The 19645-nt window shown below is 39.6% G+C and overlaps 1 protein-coding gene across 10 annotated transcripts in view; it reads right to left on the bottom strand.

The window, feature by feature from the left end:
- Positions 1-19352, bottom strand: part of dysf (dysferlin, limb girdle muscular dystrophy 2B (autosomal recessive)) — a 112192-nt gene extending 92840 nt beyond the window's left edge. For 3 of the 10 annotated variants that reach the window (XM_046064124.1, XM_046064129.1, XM_046064130.1), the window contains exons 1-3: positions 11833-12416; positions 3499-3554; positions 2797-2888 (exon numbers count right to left, since the gene is read on the bottom strand). In XM_046064124.1, the coding sequence (XP_045920080.1) occupies positions 2797-2888; positions 3499-3554; positions 11833-11905 (221 nt within the window). In that variant the 5' untranslated portion in view covers positions 11906-12416. Of the gene's footprint in view, positions 1-2796; positions 2889-3498; positions 3555-11832; positions 12418-19097 lie in introns of those variants that run through there. The other 7 variants (XR_006827351.1, XM_046064128.1, XM_046064126.1 and 4 more) reach the window with 5 other exon arrangements.
- Positions 19353-19645: the final 293 nt, after the last annotated feature.

The following is a 19645-nucleotide window of genomic DNA, read 5'->3' as shown; positions in this document are numbered from 1 at the left end:
GGGACAGAGCGTTTGCTGTCAGGGCCCCGAGGCTCTGGAACAGCCTGCCCGAGGAAATCAGGTCGGCTGAGTCAGTGAACTCTTTTAAGTCCCTTCTTAAAACATACTTTTATAGGAGAGCCTTTCCCGATCTTATCTGACTTTATTTTATCCCTTTTATTTTATTCTATTTTACTTATTTTATATTTATCTTAAACGTGTATTTTAGTCTTTTCAATGTTTTCTTGCTTTTATCTTGTATTGTTTTTTGTATTATTGTCTTTTGGGTATTATTGTGTTTATACTTGTTAAAGCACTTTGTAACTTGTTTTTGAAAAGTGCTCTACAAATAAAGATTATTATTATTATTATTATATTATTTGGTCCTTTGTATAATAATTCAGTATGTCTTCAAATACATTTTATCAACCTCGGTTTCCTTTTCTGGTTTCTTGACCTGTGTGGAACCGCAGGAAACAGTTGGTGGTGAAACAAAGATGGGTATCACATTTTCTGCACTGCCTTTGCATAACAAATACAGTCCATTTGTGTGGCTGGATGTTTCCTCCCCCCTCCTCCTTTACTTACTTCCACTCTCCCACACAGCACTTCACAAAATACAGCTTAGACTATCAAATATAAATATGGATCTTTCTTGGTTTCTTGTAAATGCAGTATCTGATTCTACGCAGACCAATAATGTGTGGTTTCTGTGTGTTGGCTCTACTCTGGTGAAACTTACAGAACTGCCTCTCAGACCTGGTTGTAGGATTCATTCTCCCTCAATCTCACTGTCCATTTCACACACAAGTGCAACTAGCTGACAGTCTACATCCATTTTTTTTTTATCTAAAGTCACATCTGATCACGCGAGTTTCTGTGAGATACCTGGCAAGTCCCTGGCACCGCCACTCTGAAATTGTTTCATATAAATGCCAAGTGTCTCGTTCTGTGTCTTGACTGAATCATCTGTGTGCATTCTTATTATTAAAATATTAAAAATCGTTTAAATCTGTCGTTATGTCTGTGGTATATCACATTTATAAAATTGGTTAAGATCTCAAAAACCTTTAATGTGCACCAGGCAATGGTTGGTCCGATCTTTGCAGATTCGTTCCACTTGTGAGTAATTCGAGAGAGGTATTCATGATATTTTCTGAAAGCATTGTAAGTTCATCTAACAGAGATACATTTTATCATTCATATGCTTGAAATGTTTAATGTGCTTGCATGGTACCAAAAATAATGTTTATTTTCATGTGCCGTGCTGTTGAAGGCATGCTTGTTCTGTAAACAACTTTTGGTCCAACTAACATCTATAAGCAATCTTTTATTCCCCATGCCATACAGGCACTGAATGCAAATTGAAAGCACTTTTAAATGTGTTGTATGTTGTAACCTAACTTATTTCCATCTGCTGCGTTGCTTTCCATTTTCTGTTTATGGCACAATTGTTGTTGTATGTCGATGGTGGTACTGTGTCGTACTCTTAACTGTGTGTATTTTTAATGTGATTTTAATTGTGGTGTCATTGTTGCATATTTGTTCAGAGAAGTCAAAGACAAATTTCCACTAAGATAATGATAATGCTCTTCTAGACAATAAAGTCTACAACAAGAACAATAACCAAAGCAAGGAGGTCACACTCAGGTCTGAATGTGCCACGAGAGGCTGATGAATGGATCAATAAATCAATCAACAGTCTGAATGGGTGGAAATATGAGTGACAAAATACCCGACAATCACAATGAGAGGATGACCTGATTTTTTCGTGCTGGCCCCTTCCCCTCTGAAGGAACTCCAACATGTTTGACACCTTGATGAAGTGGAACGGTCCAAAAATAACCATCTGAAGGGGTGTTTTCATAAGACAAACAACTCTGGGCTGTGGACCACACCCTTGTCAGTGCCCTGAGTTTGGTCCCATCAGTCCACCACGTCTAACAATACAGTTCGTATCTAAACTGCAAAGGATTTATCAGTATTCTATATATATATGTGTGTGACTAACATGTGCAAATATAAAAAGAATGCTTTAACTATATTTTATGACATTACCACTGATGGGATGATGTTAAAAATGTTAACAAATATAACAAATATGATGTTGTAAAATGTCATGCGGCTTAATTTGTGGTCTATTTAGAGGCAAAAGTGTATGATTTAAATGAAATATCAGAAATCCCTCATTTAGAGTCACTGTTTTAACTACACAAACTAGCTTTCAAAGTGACAGATGCATATTTCACCACAAATTTGGTCACTTGAATTTATGTTAATCACTGAGAATGTTCAGTTGGAGTGGAGAAAGCAGTAAATGTATATAATATAAATGTTTTATATCAACAAAGGTGTTTCTGACATCTGTTCACATCTGTGACAAAGTACCATACCCTACAGACTGCTGCTATCCACCTACACTAATCTCATCCCAGAACTATTCCAATAACAAGTTCAGCTAACCATGGTGGCGTTTCTATCTTTGCCATGGTCACAGAGTGACCCACAGTGGCATTTTGAAAAAATTCAATGATTGTCAACTCAGATAGCAACGGAAACACAAGAGTGGCAGCCAGCCTCTCTAAAAAGTAGAAGTGAGGCAGATATGGGAATGCTATTAGTTTTATTTGGTCATAAACCAAAGTATTGGACACAAGAAAGTGAAATGAATGAAGAGTCAGAGGATCACCAGAGTTATCAAAATGCATCCAATGTTTGCACTCAATTTCATTACAATCCATTACACTATACTGACACTATAGCAAAATTCATGGCATCACCAAAGTCATAGGGATTCAGCCACACAGAAGTCTGTACCTGTTTCTTCCCATCTTCTCATGGTCTTTGACGACGCAATGCAGCTCTGCTCCAGAGTCCAGAGGAATCCCCTTCAGATCCCATTCAAAACCCTGACAGAGAGACAGGAAACAACATTAGGTTTCCTGAGAAAAATCTGCCAAAATAGAGAAAAGCGCCAAGGTCTTAATGGTTCAGTGTGTAAGTTTTAGTGGCATCTAGTGGTGAAGGTTGTGACTTACAACTCACTCCTCCCTTGGCAAGCGCATAGGAGAAGTGACAAAATGCGATCTAAAGAATAGTTTGTTCGTTTGGGCTACTGTAGAAACATGGCGGTGCAACACGGTGACTTCAATTTAAGGGGACCCGCGTTGTATGTAGATAGAAACGGCTTTAGATATCACTGAGCTTTAGATATCACTGAAAACATAGTTATGTATATTATATTGCATTTCTGTCAGTTTATCCTCCTAAATATTACACACTGAACCTTTAAGGCCACACATGACACACGATTTTGCTGAAATGCTGTGTGAGGTAGATATATTTTTATTAGCATCTAAAAGATGCAGGCTTTGTGCTTTCAGCCTTGTCTGATATGCTTTTCTGCCATAAATTCACAAGTTCCTGTTGGTGTAACTATTTCTAGCAACTAGAATTTCATCCGGAAAAAAGGATATCTAAATAGCAAACATTGAATTTGAGGTTGTGAAAAAGACGTACCTCATTCCAAACAGGGTTAGGATTGTTCTTGATGACCTTTGTTTTCTTCTTAGACCCTGAACAAAATGGAGCAACAGGAACATGAAGAGTTAGTTTAAGAATATAAAACATTTTGGTTCCAACATGGAAGTTACTGCTAATCTCTTCAGCCAGAAACATGTTTATTACCTTACTATTAGCAAACTGTTCAAAAGCTAACTAGACAGCAGGTTAGTTACTGCATCTAGCTAAGGGATCTGAACAGCTTGTTTTGTTTGCTACAGAGCTTCCTGTTAGGGATTGTTATCTTATATGCTAATAAGATGGGGTTTTTTAAATTAACATATACATTTTTTTAATTAACATTAAGGCTAATTGTGATCTTGTTAATACATATTACATATGTTTAATTAACATTATGATAAAATGTTGTTGTTTTGTTTATTCATCCCAAACCAACCATGACTCACCTAGCAGAAAATAAACAGTGCAACCACTCAACCTTTCACACACTGTGGAGAAAAATGTGTGTGTGTGTGTGTGTGTGTGTGTGTGTGTGTGTGTGTGTGTGTGTGTGTGTGCGTGTGTGTGCATGCGTGGGTGTGTGTGTGTTATCTTTCTGTGGCTTCCTGTAACATGGAGTTCTGTGCTCTGATTTCCTGTCTGTTGGGCACTTTGACAGGAAGTGGGACGTAAGACTGACCAATAAACTGCCAAGAATTATCCTTAGCTACTTAGGCGCTCTCATCACATAACACACACACACATACACACACACACACACAAGAATGTGATGTGAATAATCACATTGGGGACAACAATCATCATTTCCATTTGGTTTAAGGCAAAAAGAGGAATACAACCAGACGCACACACACAGATCGGGATGTTCTTTCCAGATGAAAGGATACAGAGACAATGACTATTGTCTGAATTTGGAAGCTACACATTAATTTCCACTGAATGACGACTGGACAAAGTCGGAAATAGATAAACAAGGCTAACAGTCTAAAGCCATGTTAGCAGCTCTGTGAGGCAGGACTTAGGCTCAGCAGTGCTTTGACCTAAATGCTAATATCAATCAATATCACTTTATTTCAGAAGCATGTTTTGTTATATTTATAAAATTTTCTTTACATTCCAACAGTAATCAATAAATGAAATGCACAAAAATGAAAACATCCGGTGCTCTGTCAATTTATGCTATCGATATGTGCTACTTAGCGGTTCTGCGCGTGACCCATAATCTTGTTCTCTGTTTCCACGCCCATAGATCTACCTTGCTCACGGACATGGCGTTGAGACTGTGGCTGCTGGAGAGCAACATCCAAACAATATTTTTTTCAGTGCTCCTTTTGATCTGGAAGCATGTAACTATTTGTATGTACACACTGTCTCCTGCAGATTGTGGATTGTGCGTTAATGATTTCACTACGGTAGCATTTTTCAACAAGGTAGCATAAATCATCAGAACACCGGTATCTTAGGCTTTCACAGGACTAATAATAAAAAAAGAATAAGCATGTGAAATGATTGGCTAGCCTACCTGCCTACATGGGGGAACTCACTGCACATGAACATGTGTTTTGGGGGTTTGGCTTTGGAGGGAGGCCTGAAGAGAGGTTGTGAGAGTTTTTCATTTGGATACTTTTATAATCTAGTTTCTCTAAAGAACATAATTGTCTGAACCAAATTTAGGACAATCCATCCAAAAGTTGTTGAGACATTTGACTTGAAACCACAAATGTCAACCTCCTGGTGGTACTAGAAAAAGTCAGAGAGGTACCAAAGTCCTGAGACTTTAGTTTAACTCATAATGAAGCATGTAATTCAACAAATATGGAGATATGTGTTTTCAGCTACACTAGCAGCATGGCTACACTGAATTAACAAAAAATGAATACCGACTTTTCCCGGACATTTTATTCATCCCCACCAGCCTAAAACCAATCTGGATATTTAAAACAAGAGTTGTTTCCTGAGAGGTTTTGAAAATAAATGGTTTTATCCCAACAGTGAATATCCACAAGTAAACAAAATAAAATAAAACATTGCATCAGTGATAAATTTAGGTACTTTAAAAAAGAAAAACTGAGAGGAACATTAAAAACACAATCAAGATATCTTGACTGACACTTGACTCTGGTTAGCCAAAGGTCAGTAGGGGTACACAAACATAATGCACTGATCTATAGTTTTGTTGATTCAAAATTGTGTTGCTCAAAACTCCACATTAGTCCACTGTTGGCGACAAAACTGTTGATTTCGGAGCAATTGACGTTCATCCTGCATGTATTCTTGATGCGCACACACACAGATTCTTTCTCTCCTTGCACACACACCCAGAGAATGATTGTTTTCTTTCCTGTTTTCCACACGATCATCACCCAATGCGAAAACACACACACCAATTTACCTTCACACACACACAAACAAGTATGTCCGTACACAAATACACCCACACAAATCCCTATGTAAGTGTACCTCCGTTCTTGGAAGATATCTTAAAAACACCTCCACCCTTCCACAGAGGAGTCAAGGGGTACGTTGTATTTGTGTGTGTGTGTGTGTGTGTGTGTGTGTGTGTGTGTGTGTGTGTGTGTGTGAACTGTATAAATCTCCCAAGAGCTGATATAGGAATTAGCGTCTCAGAGACAGGAAGTGGCACAGCGTCAACTTCCTGGTTGGTTCAGCTTGGCACAGTTTCTGTCACGAGCCAAGAATAGAACAAACCCACAGTGATGTGAAATACATGTGGGAAAGCTAAGTTTAGACGTGTGTGTGTGTGTGTGTGTGTGTGTGTGTGTGTGTGCATGCACGCGTGTGTTGATGTATCTGTGGTCAGTTCAAAAGGATCTAAGATTTTGTCCCACTTTTAAAAAGACAATTTCTTAAAGAACTGTGCTCATTTCCAGCTTACAGTTCAAAAAAATCATTTTTTATCTTAACCTGTTCCCTTTGTTCCTTCTCTTTCCAAAACCTGCCATTTTTTCTCCTTTTTCTTTTCTGGCCAACTTCCAGAAGCCAGCTGCTGACAAGACCAAGTGGATCGGTCACGTGATGGACACTGGCCCAAAATACGTTTTCCCATATACTTACATTGTGAAAGAAGTTACTACAACCCTCGTGAAATGACTTGTTTCACAATCAGAATTGAATCCATTCATAGAAGAATCTATTAATCTAGATATTATAATATTAATCTAGTCTAATCAAGTTAGCTTTCAGTTTTTAGAATTTACTAAAGTTATGGAAAAATTTTACTTCCAAGATTCAGTTGAGTCTAATCACCTTTTGTTGGCTAAGAGGACAGTTTTTATAGATAACCAAATTAGGCTAATGTGCATAATACTACGACCTGAAAAAGACGTGAACAGCATACCATATGAAATGCTGATTGCACACTGAAATACCAGGTGAAGTACTGGAACTCTTGATGCTGAACTATTACGTTAAAAAGCTTTAATTACTGATATGATATGCACAAATGTTATAATGGGAGATTCCAACCACTGAAAGTGACGCAGCCAGAAAGTTCCAGTCTCGCTGACCTAAAACAACACAGTGCACTTGCTAAATCTAATTGATTTAGTTATTTGTCCTAAGGTATTAAAGAGGTCATAATCTGCTCATTTTCAGCTTCATAATTATGTTTGGGGTTGTACCAGAACAGGAACATGGTTTATTTTCAAAAAACATGTCCATTGACAGCCTGAAGGGTATCTAATGTTTGGTAGGGAGGGTGGGGGCAAGGGAAGGCAGCTGGCAGACGTCTTGTCACTGTGTGTTCTGCAGCTCAGTGTGTTTCATCATCAGTGTTTTTGGGGGCTTGCAACACTACCCGCTAGGCGAGCAGTATGACGAGTGTTACATAGTGATGAAGATAGGTTACGGAAGTAAAGGCTGGACTACAAACGAGCTGTTTTCAGGCAACAACAGAACACCTTTGAATCATCACTTACAAGTCAAATGAGGAAAAGACAGCTGTGTGTGTGAGGTGGTGTGTGTATATTCACACATGGTTGAAATGCACTGATTGTACGTTGCTTTGGATAAAAGCATGTGCTAAATAAATATAATGTAATGTGTGTCCAGGCTATCATTAGCGCAGGACTGTGATAAAGAAGCAGGGTTGCCTGTTTTTATTTGTGGATTTTGACAGAGAACAACACTAATCGTTCCAAAAACAACACATTGGCCGGAAATCCTGCTTTCAACACACAAACACAAGTTATCCCCTTTAATCACATATACACATGCTTCATCATCTACACCTGCAGACACACGGCCACAAACATGATGTGGAGGTGACTATCTATATATTAGCAATCATAAGATCTCTCCAGTTCTATGCTCTAACATGCTCAGCAGTGCCACAGGTGTTCAAAACTCCACGTGGTCCATTCAGTCAATTTGAAACAATCCAGATATTATCTGCAAATGTATGTCCAGTCCCTGCAATATTTTATAAACATATTCAAAATCAGTGTATTAACTCAAAATCAAATTAAGCCTTGCACTAATGTCACCAAAAAAGCAGATACACAAAAACTCTCAAAGCATATTGCAATTTGTCAGAAAGGATTTTGGGATGCAATAATTACAGCAAAAGTATATCGCTCTGTATTTTAACTAGATTTTTTGTTGGTAGTATTTTTGGACATGTAAGTAAAATACATCAATTATAGTATTTAATTACACAAAATTAATAAAGAGAAAGCAAAAGTTTCTCTCTCTCTCTCTCTCTCTCTCTCTCTCTCTTACACACACACACTCATTCTGTTTTTTTCTCTCTCCTCCCACAGCTTCCTTGATTTTCATTACTGCCTGTTATTTCTATAAATGGGCATGGTATCTGTTGTGGAGGAGAGGAAACTCTGCTGTGAATTCCTTAAGTTGTTACAACCCAGAAACACTTGACTTGATAGTTCATTATTTTCCCATTAGCCTACATTTCTTCCAACTACAATAAATAAATATACAAGATTCACTGGTAATTTCCGGACCACCATAAACATTTTATAGTCTTGTATCAACATGCAGCTGGTGTTTAATTTCAAATACAATCTACATTCCAGTTGAAAATTTTACATTATATTTAATTTTAAATTTCAATTTGTGCCTCCTCTTCCCCACAACAAGGGTAGAAGTACGAGCATATGTGTGACGGCACCAGGAAATAATGTCAGGACAGAGCAGAGCTCATCTCATTAAGTAAGCAGACACTGGTTAGTAGAAAGTACATCAAAGTGATGGGAAAAGACCAAGTAGCCAGGTCACCTTCACCGTGTACAAACTGGTGTCTTCAGTTGAGTTAAACTCACTTGGAGGCAACTTTCAGCCATCTATGCTCTGAATACAGTTTTGACCTGGAAAATCCCAGAAAAATAATAAAAAAGACCACTAACAGACAATTCTGATTCTGAAAAAGTAATTTTGTGTTTAGGAGGAAAATAAACAAATCGGATTACAAATCGATGTGAAGCTAATCTTCTGTACATTATTATATTTGTAGTTTTTTTATTTTTAACCAATAAACCAACATAAAGCTGACTTCACAAGGATAGGTGTAGATTTCAAGGGGATGCTGTGGAAATTTACCCTTCAATATTTAGAAAATGTCCATTTGGATATTTATGGTATCTCACAAAAGTGAGTACACCCCTCACATTTTTGTAAATATTTTAGATCTTTTCATGTGACAACACTGAAGGAAAGACACTTTGCTAGAATGTAAAGTAGTGAATGTACAGCTTTTATAACAGTGTAAATTTGCTGTCACCTCAAAATGACACATCACACAGCCATTAATGTCTAAACTGCTGGCAACAAAAGTGAATACACCCCTAAGTGAAAATGTCCAAATTGGGCCCAATTAGCCATTTTCCCTCCCCGGTGTCATGTGACTCGTTAGTGTTACAAGGTCACAGGTGTGAATGGGGAGCAGGTGTGTTAAATTTGGTGTTATTGCTCTCACACTCCCTCATACTGGTCTCTGGAAGTTTAATAATGGTTGCTCTACATAAAGATGGCCTAGGCTATAAGAACATGCCAAGACCCTGAAACTGAGCTGCAGCACAGTGGCCAAGACAGCGATACAGCGGTTCAACTGGACAGGTTCCACTCAGAACAGGCCTCGCCATGGTCGACCAAAGAAGCTGAGAGCACGTGCTCAGCTTCATATCCAGAGGTTGTCTTTGGGAAATAGACATATGAGTGCTGCCAGCATTGTTGCAGAGGTTGAAGGGGTGGGGGGGTCAGTCTGTCAGTGCTCAGACCATACGCCGCACTCTGCATCAAACTGGACTGCATGGCTGTCGTCCCAGAAGAAAGCCTCTTCTAATGATGATGTACAAGAAAGCCCACAAACAGTTTGCTGAAGACAAGCAGAATAAGGACATGGAATACTGGAACCATGTCCTGTGGTCTGATGAGACCAAGATAAACTTATTTGGTTCAGATGGTGTCAAGCATGTGTGGCGGCAACCAGGTGAGGAGTACAAAGACAAGTGTGTCTTGCCTACACTCAAGCATGGTGGTGGGAGTGTGATGGTCTGGAGCTACAGTTCATTAAGGGAACTATGATCACCAACATGTACTGTGACATACTGAAGCATGATCCCCTGGGATCATGGGATCATGCTCTGAGACTGGGCCGCAGGGCAGTATTCCCACATGATAACAACCCCAAACACACCTCCAAGACGACCACTGCCTTGCTAAAGAAGCTGAGGGTAAAGGTTATGAACTGGCCAAGCATGCTTCCAGACCTAAACCCTATTGAGCATCTGTGGGGCATCCTCAAATGGTAGGCAGAGGAGGTCTCTAACATCCACCAGCTCCGTGATGTCGTCATGGAGAAGTGTAAGAGGACTCCAGTAGCAACCTGTGAAGCTCTGGTGAACTTCATGCCCAAGAGGTTTATAAGGCAGTGCTGGAAAATAATGGTGGCCACACAAATTAGTGACACTTTGGGCCCAATCTGGACATTTTCACTTAAGGGTGTACTCACTTTTGTTGCCAGCGGTTTAGACATTAATGACTGTGTCATGTGTTAGTTTGCCATACACTCACTACTTTACATTCTAGCAAGGTGTAATTTCTTCAGTATTGTCACATAAAAAGATATAATCAAATATTTTCAAAATTGTGAGGGGTGCACTCACTTTTGTGAGATACTGTATGTTAACGAATTGCTAGAACACAACTTATAGACCCAACAATATGCAACCTCAAAAGCAATGGTTGCAATCTGCTGTGAAACAGAAAGAAGAAGCAGCTATGCACGTTGATAACATTGAGGGAGCCAGAAGGGGAAAAAAGGAAGAGGAGGTCCAATATCAGGATATTTTTTTCTCAAAAAAACTAAGCAAGTGATTTGAAGTGAGTTGATATTGCAGCCAGTGAGCTGCTGGGTTGTGTTAGTTGCTAGATGGCTAATTAATACAGAGTGCATGAGAGCTTTACTGCATTATATTTTGTTTTAATTGTCACCTGGCGCCTGAATTTTGTGTTTTCCATCACATAAAAAAGACATTTATTATCACCATAAATTGATGCAGAAAAGGCACAAATTGGTGCATAAGTGTTTGACGCTCATATGTTCCTGCGGGAGGACACACACGCACCCTGCACTTAATGTGTCCCTCCTGAAATAACTAAACCTACACCCCTTGTTCACTAGGACACGCCTCCAACCAACATGAGTCCATTGTAATACCCTAACACTGCATGCTGTGATGGAGAGTACCTGAAAACTACTTGTGAATGTATCATAAACAATGGCAGTGTAGATCTACTAGTTAAATAAAAGAGGATATTCTTACATTTAATTTTTCACACAAGACACTGTAATTCTGAACTTGCCATGTTTATGTATGCTTTCTTTTTCCAGTAGGTTTGGTCAAGTTTGCATTTTTTTCATCATGCAATTAGTACCACTTGGACTTGCAGAAGCTGGATATTTATTTAATGCTGCCCTTTATTTTACCTCTTTGATTTCTCTGTTTGGTTGCTAATTATTTTTCACACTTTCTAATTCGCATCCTTGTCAATCACGAGGTAGACACACACTGAAACATATCCTGCTTTATCGCCTATTTTACTCTAAATGGGAACTTACTAAATGAACATCATGCTGTGTTGAAGAAAACTTGAAACTAGCAATCGAGACCATGAACTCATTAAGAAAATGTTTACTAAGGTAATCAAATGAGAAGTAGGGTCTTCTATATAATCTGACTTCTTTTTGCAACCATTGGAGTTGCCCCCTGCTGGTCATTAGAAAGAATGCAGGTTTAAGGCACTTCCACACTGAGTTTACTATATTGGACTGCAGTCCAATGATCCTCTTACCTCTGAAGGTGACACTAGCCAGGGGGTCAGAGTGTCTCAGGTTGTTGGCTCGCTGAAGAACGCAACGCAACATGGCTGAAACCTCAGCAGAGTCCGGCTAAGTCCTGAAATCTGATGCTCAAAGAACTGGCTCAGTGAGGGAGGAATCAGGTCCGGCTGACTGGCAGAGGATTCAGTTCACCAGTTGAGAGGAATCCAGGGCTGAAGGAAAGGTTGGTTACATGGCCCTGGGAACTTTGATATTGATAATAACCAGTGTGTCTGACCACCAAAACTAACAAACCGAAGACCAATGAGTAGCAAAAAGGGAGAAAGAAAGGAAAAGTACAAAAGAAAATCTCTTCTTAGTGATAAAAGATTGTTTTCCCAAATAAAGAAATCCACTGCTTGAAAATCCTTTTTTCAAAGGATTGTGACTCAGGTCCTTGCTTGGCAGAATAGAAGTCCCAGGATTGCAACAACTGATTTTCCAAAGATTGTTTCCTGCTTTGTCTCACAGCATCTGTCTGTATCTGAACATAGAAAATAAAAGCTCTTTGTCTCAAGCGTAGATATGCCTTCACAAAGCCGGCTTCTTTCTCTTTGTGACTATCTGTAACACTGGGAAAGAGGACAACAAGCGAGCATGTCAGGAACACACACACCTCACATCCAGAGGAAATCTCAACATTTCCTGTTCTGTTTTCCTCTCGTCTCCTGGTTGTTTCCCTATCTCGCCCACATCTTTGCCTCTCCATTTGGCATTCTCAACCGCCCTTCGCCTTTCTCTGTCCTCTAATCCCCTTATCTTTCTGGGTCTTATAGATCCCACGCTCAAATTGGACGTCAAGTTCGAGGACTTTTTGTTTGCACGTCATTCATGATAAAGTCGGGTCTTGACATTCCAAGGTTTTCTTCAGACTGAGAGCTCTAAAGACCAATCTTTTTCAAAACCTCAACCCTACATTTTTTTCCTTGAATTTGACTACATTTAAGAGATGTTTATACACTGATAGTCTCTTGGGTCTCTACTCTTAGAATACAGAGACTACAAAAATACATGAGTCAAATTCAGGAGCCAGTGAGGAGGGGGCAATAAGGTTACACACGGTGTACTTATATGCATGACCGACTACACGCGCACAGTGAGAGAGTGCCACCTGCAGACGTACTGTAAATCAGGGCACACACTCATCCTGTCCTTTTCTGGAAGGTAATGACTGTGGTCATACGATCCATCCATTCAGTCAAAGAAATATTTAGCAATCTGGAAACCCAAAAGTTGTTCTTATTAATGTTATCAATTTAGCAAAATATAAGCAAATTTGAACTTCTTTACCCACAAATCCTGTAATCCGGTGTCAGTAAACTGCACAGAATTTGTAAGTCCAACTTTCTCTGAGGGAAGTTCTGAAAAATAAATATTGTCTTTAAAAAAAACACCATAGTTTCAGCTCTACCTGTGCTTTAATGCAACCAGTGAGATTTTAATCTGACAAACATCTGGTCAAAATCTTCTTCAGTCATTAACGCAGCATTTTTCCAGTTATTTCCTTACGTTTCCCCTTAAGTAGCTTAAAAACTATGTTTATTTTTGACTCAATCCAAAACGTATAGTGTATCTGACTGATAAAATGATCAAAATTAATTTCTCTGTCAGGGACAGCTGAGTGCAGAAGCGGAGAACTGAGGTGTGGACCCAAATGCAGACTGTAGGCAAGGTGTTTGCAGTACAAATAAAGATTTATTAAAACAAAAACATAGCAGGCTTATGCTGGGAGCACAGCGGTAAATGCACAAACAAAAGGTAACTCCAAACAAAACATAATCCAAAGGGAAGAATCAAAGAACAGGTACAATCCACAAAATAATCCAAAAAACACAGGGACAGGACAGAACACTCAGCAAGGACATGACAAAGATTGACGGCACAAACAGGCATATATATACACAGGGACTAATGAGCAGGGCGGGAGCAACACAGGTGAGGGAGATCAGGACTAATGAGACACAGGCAGGCAGAGAGACAGCAGGGCAAACAGACAGACACCAATAAGGCCATAGGGAAACTAATAACCAGGAAGAAATAGAATATAAATAACTGAACTAGAACATAAGCTGACAGATCACTAATATACCAAAAAACTACAACTAACAGGGAAAACGGACTGAACTAAGATTAAACAGAACACAGAGCAAACATGGACAAAATAATACAAATGGATAAGAATGCAGGACATAACTAGAATACGAGACAAGACAGATACTAAGAAAAATTTAAAATGCGAATGAACAAAGGACTAAACTTAGCTAAAAAACCCTCAACATGACAAGATCAAATAAAGCTATAGAAACACAGAATACAAAACCAAACCCATGAAAACAGATACCAAGTAAACTAGGACATGTGAATGAATAAAATAATAAAAAAAGGCTACACAGAGAAACACAGAATCAAAAACAGACTAAAACAGGAAAGACATGAACACAAAACCACACTCCTAACATTCTCATGGTTGTTCTCACTACACCAAATGGAAAATTCTAGATATCTTGTGCACCATATTATACGCATTATACTGCAAATCACCAGTATGTTTTCCAGCCTGACAACCTGGAACCTGGGAATACAGGGAGGAGCTCTGATCTCATGGCTGACTAGGTGAGGTTATTTTGTCAGAATCTCTAACCTCCCGTAAATAAACTATACTAAAACAACGTCGAATTGCTTATACTGCGCTATTTGACAGTGACTGACTGATCACCAGCAGTAGTCTCACTTGATGATAGCCTGATGATTACATTATTTTCATTGAACTTAACTGAAGTAATTATGGCACACACTCTTCCTTCCTGCTCTGGCCCTGCAGGTCCCTATTAAGCTACTCCATGCTTTCCGCTGTAAACATATCGGGTCTTTTGGTACATTTGGTGTCATCCATTTTAAGATTATTTTTTAGGGGCCTGCAACTTCTCCGCATACCCTTTGCACTTCTAACACAAGAAACAGAGAGTAGAGGGGGAGGGAGTGGGGTCAAGTCAGAGATGTGATCAGGCCAGACCAGTGTCAGTATAAAAAATGAACCAGTGGCTGCTGTCAGTGCTTTATGGGCCAGTCGTTGGATCTCTTTTTTTAAAAAAGAATTATATAAATAAATAATTATTAAGTTACATTGGCCCCAAAGGTTAGTCGGCCCACCGGGCATTTGCCCTGGTATGCCAGATTACTAGTCCACACAATAAAACTCCATCTTTTAATTGATAAAGCAAACTCTGCCTTTAAGGGACCAATAAATGAATTTATAAAAAGCTCATGTCTCTTCAGGTGGTGCAGTCTGACATTTACCTCGAAACTTCTGGCTGGGAGAAATGGCTGTTGTGAATAAAAGGAAAGGAGCTGGTCAAGCAAAGGGCATGACGAGGTAATCTCAGGATGTATATTTGAGTCAGAGCAAAGGCAGCAAACTGAATTTAGGGACTTGCCTTTTCAATTTGAGATACATGTTTTTGATCTTCATTCTACTTTAACAGCCTATTAAAATAATGAACTCTGACTAGAAGAAATGATGCAGCAGTTTTTAAGAGCAGGCGCAGCAGAGACAGCGATCAGCTTTCAGCAGACCAGTTAAAGCAGATTAAATATCAGATATCAGTCAGTAAGGAGAGGCTGACACAACCTGCAGATGCTATTCAGCTGTTGTGTGATGCTGTCATGAAGTGCCTTTGATTCTTTTCCCACTTAACAGCAGCTATGGAGACTTCTCCGACAACACTGGATACATAACCTTGTATTTCATCAAGAAAAGTTGCGCACTTACTAAAATATAACTCAGAGGCTAATTACGCTGGAAATAACTGGAACACTGTAATGTGTTATTGCTTATAACCGCACGGGATGGAGTATATATATTCCACTTTTACTATGGCTACTACTCAGCCATTACATTTATGCCGTTAAATGGCCATGCTGAGCAGAACTGTTTATACACGTTTTGGAACAATATATCCTCTCTGTATATTGCTCCTTGTCAGCCCTGGATTAAATGTTCCTGGTTGGTTGGGGCACCGGCACATAAAGTAAAGGGATAGGATTAGGAACTCTGCACTCTATCCGTGTTCAAAGAACAGCAACAATTTGGACTTGCTCTCAAGGAACTGAGACTAGACATAGTACAGTGATTTCCAACCACAGGGAATACTTCTGTGTGAATATTGTGGAGTAAAACAGCAATTCTGATTCATTAAAAACATTTAACGTTTAAGAGGAAAATAAAATGTATGTAAAAATTGATGTGAGGTTAATCTTCAGTATATTTTTACATTTAACTGATCAACCATCAGCAACATTAGGCTAACTTCACAAGCACAGGTGACGATTTCAAGGGGGATGTATGCAACCTCAAAAGCAATGGTTGCAATCTGCCATGAAACAGAAAGAAGAAACAGCTACGCACGTTGATAACCATGAAGAAGCCAGAAGTGAAAAAAAGGAAGAGGTCCAAGTTAGTTAGTCTCAAAACTTCAGAGTCAGTTGTGAGTTGATATGGCCTCTAATGAGCTACTAGGTTGTGTTATTTGCTACTTTGCTAACTAATACAGAATGTCTGAGAGCCTTACTGCATTATATTCTGTTATATTTTAAATTATCACCTGGTGCCTGAATTTTGTGTTTTCCTTCACATAAACAAATACATTTCTACCATAAATTGCAGCAGATGCAGAAAATGTACAAATTGGTGCAAAGAAATTCAAGATATGAAGTGGTTGATGCTCAAATGTTCCTGGAGGGGGACATACACATCCCACACTTAATGTTTCCCTCACAAAACTAGTTCCCCCTTGTTCACTAGGACATGCCACCAAACAACCTCCATTGTAACACCCTAATACTACATGCTGTGATTGAGAGTATCTGCGCTTTTTCTTCATATGGACCCGGTGGTCACTTCATCTTCTGTGATTTCTTTCTTGTTGAAATCAGTTCAACTATTCATGAAATAAATCAGCCAGCATTACTGATTCACTTTGTTCTGGCCCAGATTTTGAGGCAGTTAATGTGTGTGTGTGTGTGTGTGTGTATGTGTGTGTATGTGTGCGTGTGTGTGTGTGCGTGTGTGTGTGTGCGTGTGTGTGTAGACACTGCTGGCGTTGCCCTTTATAATACAGGGAAACTTTTGTGCAGCAAAATAGACCATGGACATAGTGTCATGAGTTAATGACACACTTACTGTACGTTAGAAAACTAAACTCTGCTTCTTTACACACACTCTGTGCACTACTGTTGTCCTCTACTGTAGTCTACTCTATTCTACTGTTGTATACGATTAGGATTTTCCAGAAAAGGCCGAAATGTCAGGGTAATGCAAATTGGTTTTCACTGGACTCCACTGGACTTCACTAAGATTGAACAAGCACACAAATCTGCATCTTTAAGACTATAAATTCAATCATAGGCAGTTTCAACTTGTGCTGTGAATGATCTTACAGACAAAGGAAGGAGGACTTTATGTCTGTAGCTCTGTGACATTATGCACGGAGTTGCTTTGAGCATGCCAGGGCTGCAACTTTTCAATTTAGTTTGGAGTGAGCTTCGGTATCGCTGAGGTTGATGCATTTTATGAGTAGGGCGTCTGTGATATTACCCACCACATGGGTTGGGGTCATCACTCCTCAGTACTCAGGAATTTTGTTTAAAAACTTCAGCAGCCTAACTCACAATTTTAAAGCACATATAGATGAAAAGCCATGTCAGTAATTGTGGTCAGTGATGTTTGAGTATGAGCAGCATACTTGCTTACTTGTTATTGTTTTGCTGATATGGTAGTATCCCCTTAACACCATCTGAGCAAACTTCTTTGGGACTGTACTGGACCAAAGCTACCACAAAACCACACAAACATTAACTTTAGCACTTCCAAGAAATTACATGTCACAGTCCCAAACAGCAAGTGTGCGCCTCAGTTTTAAAATGTTTATTTTGCAGCAGTCTTCCAGTTACGTTACCACTCTGTCATGAACAGTTTGCGACTCACAGCATGAGAGTGGGTTCACGTGAATACTATCACAGCAAACGCCGGTGTCGCATCTGTGGGGCAGAGTTGATTCGCACTACGAGTCGACGTTAGCTAAGATTTAATTAGCTCTAAAGACAAAGTAAACAGAAAATACACCTAATGAGAATGTCATTAGTTTTGCTGGAAGTTGGTTTATAAGCCAAAGTGCTGGACAAATTAAAAAGTTGATCTGATGATGGTGCTGGATGAAAATTTAGGGGATTACTAAAGTTATTACCATTCATCCTGTGAGGGAGATAGATGTGTGTAGCAGATTTCATGACAATCAATATATACTGTAAGTGGTCACGATATTTCTCAAAACCAAGAGTCAACCTCATAGTGATGCATCATGAAAAGTGAGGGATTCACCAATGTCATTAGGATACATTGTCCGGGAACCATAAATGTGTGTAGGAATATTTTGTTTCAATCCATATAGTAGATATTGAGATATTTTACTGTATACGTGAAGACTTTGACCTGGTGGTGGTGCTAGAGGAAAAGTCAGACGATCACCAAAGTCATTAAGATTCACCCCCTGCAGATGATGAATTTCATGGTAATCCTCTGACAGATGTTGAGATATTTCAGTCTGGATCAAGTGGTAGACGATAGATCGACAATGCCATCCATAGAGATACTGATGGCTAAAAAGACCTAACTATACCAACCTGAACCAGGTTATTGATAATCCAATTGGTATTTGGACCAATTTTAGTTCATGGTAGTGAAATGAGGGTCCTCTGACATTCAAAAGAATGAGAGAGCCACAGAGAAATGGAGGGCTCCAAAAGATAAACTCTGCTGAGAGAACGGTGGTAGCTATACAACAGCTATACAATATAACACAGCCATGTTTTACTGGATACACACACACAGCTCCTCATGACAGTGCAACTGGGAATACTTTCTTCCTTCCTGTCAGTACATCCTCTGTTTTATCTCCTCTTCCCCGTCACTTCTTCTCCTCTCTTTCTATTTTCACCTCTCTTTCTTCTATCCTTGTCATTCTGTATCTGCCCCACCCCAAACAGACTGGAAGCCATTAAAGAGGACTGGTTGAGACCTTCCAATAATAACCTCAGCTGTTAGAGAGGGGAGGGAGGGGGTTTAAATTTGTCTTTGCATGAACTTCACCTTCTATTCCCCATTTTACCTCTTTTATGTCTCCCATCACATCTTAATAACCTTTCTCTCTCTCTCGCACACACTCACACACATCATCCCTACCTTCATAGGTGACGGTGCAGTAGGCATCGCTGACATCGTCGTCCGGCGTTTGCAGATGCTCTGCGCACAGAATAAACACACGCAGCATGGCTCACACACACACACACACACACAGCAGAGCTGTGTCAAATCCCACTGACAGATGCCGTTAGGTCCATATATGGGCGTGGTTTATCCAAAAAAAATCCTTAAAATGAGGAGAGATCCATAACAGTGGAACAGAAACAGAGAGCAAAGTGGACAAGAGACATAGAGAGGAACTGAGAGAGCAAGTAGACCTGCAGATCTCAGCTGTCTCGCTTGCCCCCCTACTCTCTCTCTCACACACACAGAGAAGGCATAGTGCACGGGCTGACTCATGCATAGACACACACACACTGTCCCTTCAATCACAGCTGGCTTAAAGGGCCAGCAACAGACAGACACACACACACATTGGCCTTTATTTTCGGGTCACACATGCCTGTACACAATCGACAATCCAAACTCTGCCAACTTAAACCAACACACGTGGGGAGTTCACACAAACACACACACACACACACACA

Source organism: Micropterus dolomieu, linkage group LG12 (assembly GCF_021292245.1).
Source record: "Micropterus dolomieu isolate WLL.071019.BEF.003 ecotype Adirondacks linkage group LG12, ASM2129224v1, whole genome shotgun sequence".
Classification (NCBI taxonomy): Eukaryota; Metazoa; Chordata; class Actinopteri; order Centrarchiformes; family Centrarchidae; genus Micropterus; species Micropterus dolomieu.
The sequence above is the reverse complement of the archived record's forward strand: the minus strand, read 5'-3'. Positions and strand labels throughout refer to the sequence as shown.